Genomic DNA, 15,092 nt, shown 5'->3' with positions numbered 1-15,092 from the left:
AAGCCCTGTGCACAGCAAGTTATGGCAACACATTAAAACCAGTGGAAGCCCTGTGCACAGCAAGTTCTGGCAACACATTAAAACCAGTGGAAGCCCTGTGCACAGCAAGTTCTGGCAACACATTAAAACCAGTGGAAGCCCTGTGCACAGCAAGTTCTGGCAACACATTAAAACCAGTGGAAGCCCTGTGCACTGCAAGTTCTGGCAACACATTAAAAACAGTGGAAGCCCTGTGCACAGCAAGTTATGGCAACACATTAAAACCAGTGGAAGCCCTGTGCACTGCAAGTTATGGCAACATAACTATGGACAACAGAGCATCGAAAACAAGGAAATAAGTGCAGAAAAGGAAGACAACAACCGCAAGGTCAATCATCATCTTTCCTAGTGTGCCATTTTTACATGCATTTAAAGACACTCACACCATCATCTCCCCTCGTTAAAAAAAAGGCCTTCTGACCTCAATGGAACTTCCAGGATAAATACATTTTAAAAATATAATAATAAAAATAATAATAATAATAATAATAATAATAAAAGAACCCAGTGTCTTACTTCTCTGGCAGTGCTTGTGCGTCCAGCAACGTTCGTTGAAGTTCCCGTTGATGGTGGTCTGTTGACAGGTAGCCTTCCCCTTGGCCAGCGCCCCGGGACACACGTCCCCGCACTCCCTGGCATTCTTATTTGACACAATATAGTTGTCCTCCACCGTATCCAGGATCTTGGACCAGTCCAGGGTGGAGAGGTAGCAGAGGTCCGGGTTCTTCTCGATCCTCACCGCTCCTCTAGTGATATTCATCAGGCTATGGAGACCGATGTCCCTGAGCTGCAGCATTTCAAAGAAGACCAGAGCGTAGTTGAAGAATAGGTTGTTTCCTCGGATCACGGTGAGGTTGGGGAAGAGGTCTTTGAGACTCTCCATACCGTAGACCCTGAACAGGAGCAGAAAGTCTGTGATCACGGTCAGTTTTGGGTAACTGACACCCCTGAAGTCCTCGGGCTTGGTCTTGAACATGAGGATGATTTTCAGGTGGCCCTCGATGACCGTGCAGTTCTCCAGGGAGCGCAGGTTGGTCACGTTGTTCCGGATGTCCTTACTGGAGCAGATCCCATTGGAGACTTCAGGGGAAGAGACAAACAAACTGATTAGAGACGGAACTAAGTTAAGGACATCACACCAAAAATAAATCGTCTAACACAAGACATTTTTTGGTGTGATGTCCATCTAATTTCTATGGACTTTATTAACCAATATTCAACAACCAACTACTTTAGAGGAATAACCAGAATGAGCACATTATCTATTATCCTATTCATGTAAAGTTATAATTTTTGGGGTTAATTAATTCATGATCAGTTAGGCTCCGCAACTAATATATGTCTCAGAGTTCAGCTTTTTACAAATGACATTCAACCTACACTGAGTTTAACAAATATTAGGAACAACTTCCTAATACTGGGTTACACCCCCTTTTGCCTTCTGAACAGTCTCAATTCGTTGGGGGCGTGGAGTCTACAAGGTGTCGAAAGCGTTCCACAGGGACGCTGGCACATATTGATTCCAATGCTTCCATTAGCTGGATGTCTTTTGGGTGATGGACCATTCTTGATACACACAGGAAACTGTTGCTCGTAGAAAAACCCAGCAGCTTTGCAGTTCTTGACACAAACTGGTGCGCCTGGCACCTACTACCATACCCTGTTCAAAAGGCACTTCAATCTTTTGTCTTGCCCCATTTACCCTCTGAATGGCACACATACACAATCAGAGTCTCAATTGTCTCAAGGCTTAAAAATCCTTCTTCAACCCGTCTCCTCCCCTTCATCTGAGGTGGTTGAAGTGGATTTAACAAGTGACATCAACAAGGGATCATATCTTTCACCTGGTGAGTCTGTCATGGAAAGAGCAGATACATATAGATATAGAGAAATAAACTACGGTAGGCTATCGTTTATTTTTCTTACTACAGCCTACCAAGTTCATTAAACAAATCTTTATAGGACCTACTTTAACATACATTCAACCTCAGTCATTAACATATTTCACTTATCTTTATTTCAATACCACTTTATTTATCCCCTCAGGGGAAATAATTGTGTTGTAGTGAATGGTGAATTTATTAACATAATTAGCATAATTAACATGATTAAGAACCCCATCAGCCTGACTATCAGTAACTTAAGCATATTACCGAGAAGATATTTATGATATCTTGGTAAGTTGGCGATCATTTCTACAAATGGGAAACGATTCCCAACTGACGGACATTGATAAACGGTTAAATATAATAGACAGTGTATTCATGGATACCAAAGGAGGCCGGGCTTCCCAAAATATTTGACCAATAAAAATGAATAAAATAATTTCTCATTCGTCAATTCGTCTTTTCAGTCAATTCGCACGTGGCTGAATCTCACTCGAGAAACCATCACTAGCGAGCGAAACAGCACCCCCTTGTCTCAGTATGTGTAGCACATGTATCTGATGCTGTCTGGACAGAGAAACTGCGCCCCCTTGTCTCAGTATGTGTAGCACATGTATCTGATGCTGTCTGGACAGGGAAACAGCGCCCCCTCTGTCTCAGTATGGATAGCCCATGTATCTGATGCTGTCTGTACAGGGAAACAGCGCCCCTTCTGTCTCGGTCGGTGTAGCTCATGTATCTGATGCTGTCTGGACAGGGAAACAGCGCCCCCTCTGTCTCGGTATGTGTAGCTCATGTATCTGATGCTGTCTGGACAGGGAAACAGCGCCCCCTCTGTCTCGGTATGTGTAGCTCATGTATCTGATGCTGTCTGGACAGGGAAACAGCGCCCCCTCTGTCTCGGTATGTGGAGCTCATGTATCTGATGCTGTCTGGACAGGGAAACAGCGCCCCCTCTGTCTCGGTATGTGTAGCTCATGTATCTGATGCTGTCTGGACAGGGAAACAGCGCCCCCTCTGTCTCGGTATGTGTAGCTCATGTATCTGATGCTGTCTGGACAAAAAGAGTATAACATGTTGTTGCCGTAGCATTTGATTGATTGATGCCCGCAAAAAATGTGGCCTCCCTTGATAAAATATATATATATTTACATTTACATTTAAGTCATTTAGCAGACGCTCTTATCCAGAGCGACTTACAAATATTAAAAGAATTAGCCAATCAGCGTTGAGCTGAGCTCAACTGTAAGTTGTCCTGGTGCAGAAAAACACCACCCAAGGGAGGCCAGTTTGGATTTGGCTTCAGATCAATCTAATAACTTCCTCAGCAAAACCTTTTTCAGAAAAAAGGTTCTGGTCTGCTTGTGTTGATGTCCTGCAGTAGCTAGCTTGCTAAATAGACCCTTTCCTAAGCCTCGGATGGAGATATCAGGTAACGTGCAACCTAACCCTGGCCCTGATATGCAATGTCTCCAAACCCCCTCTGATTTTAAATCAAGAGCTGGTTTTGGTATTTTTCATTTAAAATCTCATCAAAAATTGATGGGGTTAAGATTTGGGCTAAATCAACTGATGCTGATGTAATTGTGTTTTCTGAAACCTGGCTCAGCAAGTCTGTTTTTGATAAGTGATAAGTGGTTACAATGTTTATCGCACTGATCAAGTTAAGGTGGGGGTGTGGCTATATATGTAAAAACTAAATTCCCTGTAAGTGTTGCAAAGTCTGAAACTATTTGGAAACGGTTGGAATTTCTTGCTTTGAATATTGAGGTTTCAAAGGGCCTCTCTATAACTGTGATTGGCTGTTATAGACCCCCCTCTGCTCTCTATAACTGTGATTGGCTGTTATAGACCCCCCTCTGCTCTCTATAACTGTGATTGGCTGTTATAGACCCCCCTCTGCTCTCTATAACTGTGATTGGCTGTTATAGACCCCCTCTGCTCTCTATAACTGTGATTGGCTGTTATAGACCCCCTCTGCTCTCTGTAACTGTGATTGGCTGTTATAGACCCCCTCTCTCTATAACTGCTCTCTATAACTGTGATTGGCTGTTATAGACCCCCCTCTGCTCTCTATAACTGTGACTGGCTGTTATAGACCCCCCTCTGCTCTCTATAACTGTGATTGGCTGTTATAGACCCCCTCTAAAGCCGGTGTCTGATGATTTAAACATGTTTTGTAATTCTATGAATCTTACCCAGTTGATTAACTCACCCAAATCTTAAATGCCCAGAAAAACCTACCCTGATTGATTTGATATTGACAAATGTTCCATATCAATATTCTGCGGTTGGTGTTTTTTGTAATGATTTAAGTGACCATTGTGCTGTTGTTGCCGTTAGAAATACTAAGGTTCCTAAGACAAACCCACGTTTTATTCGTAAGAGAAATGTGAAGTGTTTTAATGAGCAGGCTTTCCTTCATAATTGGTTTTATTTTGTTCAGCTAGATGACAAATAGGGGGAGTCAACATTTGTTTTACTTACACACACACACACACACACACACACACAAATAAAAATGGACAACCACATTATACTGTATTTAGCAACATTGATTGGACTAAATTGTTTTTGGTATGTTTAAGTTTCTTTTCAGTGTATTAAACAAAGCGTGTATAGCCCTGTTGATTTGCTGTTGAAATGGTGCTGGAATAGCAGAGACAGGGCTCCTGTTGTCTTTGTGCTGACTCATGGTAACTCTGTGGTTCTAAAGCACTAGTTGTTTAGTAACCTCTGGAAAACATGAACTTGCTTGACCATACCGCAGCTGATACAACTGTTTGTTACATGCAATATTTACTTTGTGGACTTCAGCGGACAGATGTGGCTCTCCGGTTCTGTGATGAAACAAAGGTAGGTGTCGTAGATTGATTCCGCCACTGTGTGTTGTCACGGCCTTATTGGATATTACAGTGACATATGAAGAAATGGGTTATAGAACAAAACCACACAATTATGACAACATAGGTTGGAATATGGCTTTGTTACTGGCTTGGCCTCCTCAGTGATTTTACACACGCACCCCTACTGACAATAGATACAGCTAATACACGAGATGGTTGTACAATACAATATTCATAGTTCAGAGAAAGAGAATTGCACACAGCGAATTGTGTAATATTTGGTCATGTTAAATTGCAAAACCAGTTTTGGGGTAAAGAAAAAAAGAAAAAAATTAGACAAAAGGCCTAGAATCAAAATAGACCAGAAAGTTTGAGATAATAAACTTCATCACAGCAAAATGTGGTTGTGTGTCTTGATTTGATTAAACCTACGCATCTGACAGTTGGTTCAGTAACCATAGTTACCAAAGACATGCTTTTACCCACATTATAACATACAGCGCCATTATTGGCTGTTATTACCCACATTCTAGTATTAAGTGCTGTCATTGGTTTTACCCACATTCTATTCTAATACGGAAGTTAGCGCTGTCATCCGAGTCAAGTCACTCTTATTTGGTACGTGGGCTGAGGCTGTTTTTAAAAAATAACTAAATCAACACATTAGCTAAACACTTTAATCTCGCTATCCCAGATCTAAAATCTCAAGTAATTTGGTCAGAAAGTCAATTTGTGTTACTTAGGTCTGTCCAATAGGGATTATGCAGGTTATCTTCAACAACTAGCCTGGGTCTATGGATTATAGTCTATGGATTATAGGGCAAGAACCTGGAACCTCACGATATTATCACGATACTTAGGTGTCAATTACGAGCATAAATCTGTAAGAGCCTTTTTCCAAAATGACTAATAGCAGTTCTGAGCAATTACAAAAAAAAAAAAAAGTTTATTTAAATGTTTTATTGTTGGACATAAGACTCTCCTCTCAGGTGTGTGTGTACTGTACCTGGGGTCAACTGGTCAGTCAGCTGTGTGTGTACTGTACCTGGGGTCAACTGGTCAGTCAGCTGTGTGTGTACTGTACCTGGGGTCAACTGGTCAGTCAGCTGTGTGTGTACTGTACCTGGGGTCAACTGGTCAGTCAGGTGTGTGTGTACTGTACCTGGGGTCAACTGGTCAGTCAGCTGTGTGTGTACTGTACCTGGGGTCAACTGGTCAGTCAGCTGTGTGTGTACTGTACCTGGGGTCAACTGGTCAGTCAGCTGTGTGTGTACTGTACCTGGGGTCAACTGGTCAGTCAGCTGTGTGTGTACTGTACCTGGGGTCAACTGGTCAGTCAGGTGTGTGATAGGTGAAGGTGCGAGCGAGCATGTTTATTTATTTAACTAGGCAAGTCAGTTAAGAAAAAAATTCTTATTTACAATGAGTGACGACCAAAAGCCAAAAGTCCTGCCGGGACGGGGGCCTGGGATTAAAATAATTAATTACAAAGTCACTCTTTGCCATGCAAATGAACTGAATCCATTTCCACTGCATTTCAGCCCTGCCAGAAAAGGACCAGCTGACATCATGTCAGTGATTCTCTCGTTAACACAGGTGTGAGTGTTGACGAGGACAAGGCTGGAGATCACTCTGTCATGCTGACTGAGTTCGAATAACAGACTGGAAGCTTCAAAAGGAGGGTAGTGCCTGGAATCATTGTTCTTCCTCTGTCAACCGTGGTTACCTGCAAGGAAACACGTGCCGTCATCATTGCTTTGCACAAAAAGGGCTTCACAGGCAAGGATATTGCTGCCAGTAAGATTGCACCTAAATCACCTATTTATCAGATCATCAAGAACTTCAAGGAGAGTGGTTCAATTGTTGTGACGAAGGTCCAGCAAGCGCTAGGACCGTCTCCTAAAGTTGATTCAGCTGTGGGATCGGGGCACCACCAGTACAGAGCTTGCTCAGGAATGGCAGCAGGCAGGTGTGAGTGCATCTGCATGCACAGTGAGACGAAGACGTTTGGAGGATGGCCTGGTGTCAAGAAGGGCAGCAAAGCCACTTCTCTCCAGGAAAAACATCAGGGACAGACTGATATTTTGCAAAAGGTACAGGGATTGTACTGCTGAGGACTGGAGTAAAGTGATTTTCTCTGATGAATCCCCTTTCCGATTGTTTGGGGCATCCGGAAAAAAGCTTGTCCGGAGAAGACAAGGTGAGCGCTACCATCAGTCCTGTATCATGCCAACAGTAAAGCATCCTGAGAACATTCATGTGTGGGGTTGCTTCTCAGCCAAGGGAGTGGGCTCCCTCACAATTTTGCCTAAGAACACAGCCATGAATAAAGAATGGTACCAACACATCCTCCAAGAGCAACTTCTCCCAACCATCCAGGAACAGTTTGGTGGCGAACAATGCCTTTTCCAGCATGATGGAGCACCTTGCCATAAGGCTCAGGGAACAAAACATCAATATTTTGGGTCCATGGCCAGGAAACTCCCCAGACCTTAATCCCATTGAGAACTTGTGGTCAATCCTCAAGGAGGCGGGTGGACAAACAAAAACCCACAAATTCTGACAAACTCCAAGCATTGATTATGCAAGAATGGGCTGCCATCAGTCAGGAAGTGGCCCAGAATTTAATTGACAGTACCAGGGCGGATTGTAGAGGTCTTGAAAAAGAAGGGTCAACATTGCAAATATTGACTCTTTGCATCAACTTCATGTAATTCTCAATAAAAGCCTTTGACACTTATGAAATGCTTGTAATTATACTTCAGTATTCCATAGTAACATCTGACAAAAATATCTAAAGACACTGAAGCAGCAAACTAGCAAACTAATTTGGCAGCATACTGGTCAGTCAGGTGTGTGATAGGGGAAGGAGCCAGCATACTGGTCAGTCAGGTGTGTGATACAGTAGGTGAAGGAGCCAGCATACTGGTCAGTCAGGTGTGTGATAGGTGAAGGGGCCAGCATACTGGTCAGTCAGGTGTGTGATAGGTGAAGGGGCCAGCATACTGGTCAGTCAGGTGTGTGATAGGTGAAGGGGCCAGCATACTGGTCAGTCAGGTGTGTGATAGGTGAAGGGGCCAGCATACTGGTCAGTCAGGTGTGTGATAGGTGAAGGGGCCAGCATACTGGTCAGTCAGGTGTGTGAGTAAACTGTGGCAGTAAACTGAACCAGACAGAGATGGATACACAGGGAGGGACAGGCAGTCAGTCAGTGACCCTAGAAAGCAGTCAGCCAGCCAGCCAGTGACCCCTCGGAAAGCCAGGCCACCACAGATACACCCAGTTCCCAGCAGAAATGTGGACACTTCCTGTGCCCCAAATGGACTCCTATTCCCTATATAGAGTCTTTAAGGGCCCTGGTCAACAGAAGTGCATAGGATACCATTTGGGACAGACCTCTCTCTGCCAGAGCCAGGCACAGTAGTATTTATATCCCAGCATTCCCAATTGAGAATCTAACCAGTCCAGTGTGGTGACAGTGACTAGTGTTGGAAACTGGACGAGTGCAGTCTTGGTGGAACGTAGAACACTATATAGGGAATGGGGTGCAATGTTGGATGATGGGGTTTGCCTGGCCACAGCTGATCAGAACTGTAGGCCCAACTGAACTAGATAATTCCGGTAATTATTGAGACAAATGATTCACCTGTACCAGAATCTTTAATGTGGCTCACCCGTATCAGAATCTTTATTTTTTATTTTATTTTTATTTTTACCTTTATTTAACCAGGTAGGCTAGTTGAGAACAAGTTCTCATTTGCAACTGCGACCTGGCCAAGATAAAGCATAGCAGTGTGAACAGACAACACAGAGTTACACATGGAGTAAACAATTAACAAGTCAATAACACAGTAGGAAAAAAAAGGGGAGTCTATATACATTGTGTGCAAAAGGCATGAGGAGGTAGGCGAATAATTACAATTTTGCAGATTAACACGAGTGATAAATGATCAGATGGTCATGTACAGGTACAGATATTGGTGTGCAAAAGAGCAGAAAAGTAAATAAATAAAAACAGTATGGGGATGAGGTAGGTAAAAATGGGTGGGCCGTTTACCGATAGACTATGTACAGCTGCAGCGATCGGTTAGCTGCTCAGATAGCAGATGTTTGAAGTTGGTGAGGGAGATAAGTCTCCACAACTTCCGCGATTTTTGCAATTCGTTCCAGTCACAGGCAGCAGAGAACTGGAACGTAAGGCAGCCAAATGAGGTGTTGGCTTTAGGGATGATCAGTGAGATACACCTGCTGGAGCGCGTGCTACGGATGGGTGTTGCCATCGTGACCAGGGAACTGAGATAAGGCGGCGTGAGTGAAGCTTTGTTGCAGAATATAAAGCCGACTCTTGATTTGATTTTCGAGGAGATGTTTGATATGAGTCTGGAAGGAGAGTTTACAGTCTCGCCAGACACCTAGGTACTTATAGATGTCCACATATTCAAGGTCGGAACCATCCAGGGTGGTGATGCTGGTCAGGCGTGCAGGTGCAGGCAGCGAACGGTTGAAAAGCAAGCATTTGGTTTTACTAGCGTTTAAGAGCAGTTGGAGGCCACGGAAGGAGTGTTTTATGGCATTGAAGCTCGTTTGGAGGTTAGATAGCACAGTGTCCAAGGACGGGCCAGAAGTATATAGAATGGTGTCGTCTGCATAGAGGTGGATCAGGGAATCGCCAGCAGCAAGAGCAACATCATTGATATATACAGAGAAAAAGAGTCGGCCCGAGGATTGAACCCTGTGGCACCCCCATAGAGACATTAAGTACATCTTGCAAGTGATCAATGCCATTTGAAATTCTGTTCAGATTCTTTCAGCAATTATGAAGATGTCCACAGACAGTTTCTTACATAAGACATTTGTTACAGTAACCTCAAAATGTGGCCATGGATGCGTTACTCATATATATATATTATTTTTACCCCTTTCTCCCCAATATCGTGATATCCAATTGGTAGTTACAGTCTTGTCTCATCGCTGCAACTCCCCTACAGACTCGGGAGAGGCGAAGGTCGAGAGCCGTCCGTCCTTCGAAACACAAAGCAACCAAGCCACACTGCTTCTTGACACAACACCTGTTTAACCCGGAAGCCAGCCGCACCAATGTGTCGGAGGAAATAGCATATATCTTGTGAACGCGTCAGCATGGATGCGCCCAGCCCGCCACAGGAGTCGCTAGAGCGCGATGGGACAAGGACATCCATGCCGGCCAAACCTTCCCTTAACCCGGACGACGCTGGGCCAATTGTGCGCTGGGTCTCCGGGTTGCGGCCGCCTGCGATAAAGCCTGTACTTGAACCAAGATCTCTGGTGGCACAGCTAGTAACTGCGATGCAGTGTCTTAGACCACCGCGCCACTCGGGAGGCATGTTACTTATTTTAAGATTGAATAAATACTGTTACATAGTTTGTAAGACATTCAATAACCTAATATTAAGCCTGTCTTACAAAAGTACTATTGAATTGTGTTTGGTTGACAACACAACCAAATATTAACATTCAAAGGAGATGTATCTTCTGCTTGGATAGCTACATCGGAGCCAATTCTTTAAATGTTATTTTTTGGTTGAGATGGAGACGTGAATGCAACATATTTACTACTAACTTGTAGATCAACCAAAGCTTGAAAACCTATACAGGGTATGTTGATGACTTCCCAAATGCTACAGTATATAGTCCTAAATAGTATTATTTATGATACATGATGGATACATGATGGCCCCCAGGCGTACGCGCAATGCCAGTGGCTTCTGAATTTAAGTCAGAAGCCACTGTCAGATTTCTGGATCGTGCTGCGCTCAGAGTATCCTGCCTTGGCAAATTGTGCTGTTAATTAAGACACTGATGCCCTTTGCAACCACGTACATATGTGAGAGTGGATTCTCGGCCCTCACTAGCATTAAAACTAAATACAGGCACAGACTGTGTGTGGGAAATGATTTAAGACGGAGACTCTCTCCAATACAACCAACATTGCAGAGTTATGTGCATCCTTTCAAGTGCACCCTTCTCATTAACCTGTGGTGAGTTATTCACAATATTTTGATGAACAAATAAGGTTTTATATGTAAGATGGTTAAAGAGCAAAATGATTGATTATTATTATATTATTATTTGTGCCCTGGTCCTATAAGAGCTCTTTGTCACTTCCCACGAGCCGGGTTTAATAAATGTATTGTATAGTGTGTGTGTGGTGTGGCAGGCTTCCAATGATGGCAAAAAACAACATTGTAGAGTGCACCAACCCTGGTGCTAGAGGGGGTACAGCTGACCCTGGTGCTAGAGGGGGTACGCAGCTGGAGGTTGAATGTTTGAAGGGGTACGAGACTATAAGAAGTTTGTGAACCACTGCTCTACATGATGGAACCTTTCATTCATATGACAAAACTATTTGTATTATTTTTTATTGCACAGACAGACAGCCCGGCCAGCCAGCCCCTGAAGACGACACGGACGGCCGGCCAGCCCCTGAAGACGACACGGACGGCCGGCCAGCCCCTGAAGACGACACGGACGGCCGGCCAGCCCCTGAAGACGACACGGACGGACGGCCAGCCCCTGAAGACGACACGGACGGACGGCCAGCCCCTGAAGACGACACGGACGGACCGGCCAGCCCCTGAAGACGACACGGACGGACGGCCAGCCCCTGAAGACGACACGGACGGCCGGCCAGCCCCTGAAGACGACACGGACGGACAGACAGCCCCTGAAGACGACACGGACGGACGGCCAGCCCCTGAAGACGACACGGACGGACAGACAGCCCCTGAAGACGACACGGACGGACAGACAGCCCCTGAAGACGACACGGACGGACAGACAGCCCCTGAAGACGACACGGACGGACAGACAGCCCCTGAAGACGACACGGACGGACAGACAGCCCCTGAAGACGACACGGACGGACAGACAGCCCCTGAAGACGACACGGACGGACAGACAGCCCCTGAAGACGACACGGACGGACAGACAGCCCCTGAAGACGACACGGACGGACAGACAGCCCCTGACCACGGAACAGGCAGCCCCTGAAGACGACACGGACGGACAGACAGCCCCTGAAGACCACGGAACAGGCAGCCCCTGAAGACGACACGGACGGACAGACAGCCACTGAAGACGACCACGGACAGGCAGCCCCTGAAGACGACACGGACGGACAGACAGCCCCTGAAGGTTGGACGGACAGACAGCCCCTGAAGACGACACGGACGGACAGCCCCTGAAGACGACACGGACAGACAGGTTGACCATAAAGGCAGCCCCTGAAGACGACACGGACAGCACAGGTTGACCATAAAGGCAGCCCCTGAAGACGACACGGACAGCACAGGTTGACCATAAAGGCAGCCCCTGAAGACGACACGGACAGACAGGTTGACCATAAAGGCAGCCCCTGAAGACGACACGGACGGACAGGTTGACCATAAAGGCAGCCCCTGAAGACGACACGGACGGACAGGTTGACCATAAAGGCAGCCCCTGAAGACGACACGGACGGACAGGTTGACCATAAAGGCAGCCAAGTAAATACGAAAACCGCCGAACAGGATTGTTATTTTATTGTGTTATCATTTCCTTTGTTTTATCATTTCCTTTTTTGCTAATTCATTCTTACTTTTTAACTCTGCGTTGTTGTTTAAGGGCTCGTAAAGTAAACATTGCACCTCTAAGGTCTACACCAGTTTCATCTGGCATGTGACAAATACAATTTTATTTCAAGTAAAAATAAAAGGAAACAAAATAAAAACATTGTTTTTGTATTATTTAAAAGCGATTGACAATCTTTTTTGTTTTTAGTTAGGGCCCCCCAGAGGAAGAAGGCCATGCCTTGCCGATCGGTCCCTGGCACAAAAAAAGTTTGTTAAAGGCTGCTGTAGAACAACCAGGGAGAACAGGAACGAACAACTGTCACAGATGTAACTGAGTTAATGGACTGTCTGTCGGTGGGTATTCACATCCTATTCTATCCATAACACCGCAGGTAGTCCAGTCTAGGGCTGCCTGCGTCCTTAGTGCCACTCTATTCCCTGGCCATTCTTTTGACCAGGTCCCATGGGGAATAGGGTGCCACTTGAGGAGCAGCCTCGCTGTTAAGAGTCCTTCCTATCAACAGGGGGAAAGGAACATCACACAAACCAATGGGGTTACCATGGAAACCACCATGCTCTCTCTCTGTCTCTCACCTTGGCTTACTCTTCATTAGTGTTGAGAAGAGAACATGGATTGCTCATAGACAGACAGGACAAAGAGGACAAGGCTGGGGGCTGGAAGACTAACAGACAACCACACACACACACACAGTTTGAGAAGGATCCCTGCTGCCCCCCAAACTATTGTGCTTCCCAAAACAAACATTTTTATTTTTTGTTGTTGTTGTTGAAAGAAATAGTGCCCCCTTTGTGTACCGTATACCTGATATGGTACAGGAAAGACTGGATACCACCCAACCCTAACACACACACACCGACCGACAGACAACTGCTGGGGGCTGCTGAACTAATGCGCACAGACACATTGAGAATCTGTGCCTCTGATGCAAGGTTATTATTGGATTAACCAATTTCACAAACTGAAATAAAACAATTAAATTATTATCTTTGACTCCAAAACAAAAATAAAATAAATCAGAAACCATCATGAATTATATTCAGTGTTAGTTTTTTCTTCTTCTAAACTTTGGGCAAAAAAACAAAGTGTGTGTTCAAGGTTCTTCCCCCCCACCCTCAGGCCGAGGCTGTAGATGAGTAGGTAACCGCCCCGTCCAGCCCCCCACCCTCAGGCCGAGGCTGTAGATGAGTAGGTAACCGCCCCGTCCAGCCCCCCACCCTCAGGCCGAGGCTGTAGATGAGTAGGTAACCGCCCCCGTCCAGCCCCCCACCCTCAGGCCGAGGCTGTAGATGAGTAGGTAACCGCCCCGTCCAGCCCCCCACCCTCAGGCCGAGGCTGTAAAATGAGTAGGTAACCAGCTGTAGATGAGTAGGTAACCGCCCCGTCCAGCCCCCCTCACCCTCAGGCCGAGGCTGTAGATGAGTAGGTAACCGCCCCCCCCACCCTCAGGCCGAGGCTCCAGCCCCCCCCACCCTCAGGCCGAGGCTGTAGATGAGTAGGTAACCGCCCCGTCCAGCCCCCCACCCTCAGGCCGAGGCTGTAGATGAGTAGGTAACCGCCCCGTCCACCCTCAGGCCGAGGCTGTAGATGAGTAGGTAACCGCCCCGTCCAGCCCCCCCCACCCTCAGGCAGAGGCTGTAGATGAGTAGGTAACTGCCCCGTCCACCCTCAGGCCGAGGCTGTAGATGAGTAGGTAACCGCCCCGTCCAGCCCCCGTCCACCCTCAGGCCGAGGCTCCAGATGAGTAGGTAACCGCCCCGTCCAGCCCCCCACCCTCAGGCCGAGGCTGTAGATGAGCCCCCCACCCTCAGGCCGAGGCTAAATGAGTAGGTAACCGCCCCGTCCAGCCCCCCACCCTCAGGCCGAGGCTGTAGATGAGTAGGTAACCGCCCCGTCCAGCCCCCCCCACCCTCAGGCCGAGGCTGTAGATGAGTAGGTAACCGCCCCGTTCAGCCCCCCCCACCCTCAGGCCGAGGCTGTAGATGAGTAGGTAACCGCCCGTCCAGCCCCCCACCCTCAGGCCGAGGCTGTAGATGAGTAGGTAACCGCCCCGTCCAGCCCCCCACCCTCAGGCCGAGGCTGTAGATGAGTAGGTAACCGCCTCGTCCAGCCCCCCCACCCTCAGGCCGAGGCTGTAGATGAGTAGGTAACCGCCCCGTTCAGCCCCCCCCACCCTCAGGCCGAGGCTGTAGATGAGTAGGTAACCCCTCCCTCCCCTCCTCAGGCCGAGGCTGTAGATGTAGAGCAGATGGCGTAAACTGTAGCATACCTGTGTTTTGCCTCAATCAAAGCACATATTTTACCTAGTGATGCACTGTTGAGTTGTGGCCACATGAGAGAAACATTTGACGGCTCGCACAATCGTCCTAAAATCTCGGAAATTAGGTGGCGTTTCTGTCCTCCAGTAACGTTCTACTATGTTACTATGTTGGGTTGTGTAGAAAACTATCACGATGTGATCTAGCAGACATTGATTCAGCTTTGATCGGACTGTAATAAACAAGCACCATTCTCCTGAGTAGCCTGTTCTGTAAGAGTAGAGCAAGTTTAAGTAGAGAATCCCATTAGCAGCAAACCACCCTGCATCCCACTGCTGGCTTACCTCTGAAGCTAAGCAGGGTTGGTCCTGGTCGGTCCCTGCATGGGAGACCAGATGCTGCTGGAAGTGGTTTTGGAGGGCCAGTATGACACACTCTTTCCTCTGGTCTAAAAA

The 15,092-nt window shown here is 46.6% G+C and overlaps 1 protein-coding gene across 1 annotated transcript in view; it reads right to left on the bottom strand.

The window, feature by feature from the left end:
* Positions 1 to 296: 296 nt before the first annotated feature.
* LOC127910929 (insulin receptor-like) overlaps positions 297 to 15,092 on the bottom strand; it is a 40,415-nt gene continuing 25,619 nt past the window's right edge. Inside the window, exon 2 of the mRNA XM_052476147.1 lies at positions 297 to 1,119. Coding sequence (XP_052332107.1) covers positions 440 to 1,119 — 680 coding nt within the window. The 3' untranslated portion in view covers positions 297 to 439. The remainder of the gene's footprint in view (positions 1,120 to 15,092) is intronic.

Source organism: Oncorhynchus keta, chromosome 23 (assembly GCF_023373465.1).
Source record: "Oncorhynchus keta strain PuntledgeMale-10-30-2019 chromosome 23, Oket_V2, whole genome shotgun sequence".
NCBI classification, from domain to species: Eukaryota; Metazoa; Chordata; class Actinopteri; order Salmoniformes; family Salmonidae; genus Oncorhynchus; species Oncorhynchus keta.
The sequence above is the reverse complement of the archived record's forward strand: the minus strand, read 5'-3'. Positions and strand labels throughout refer to the sequence as shown.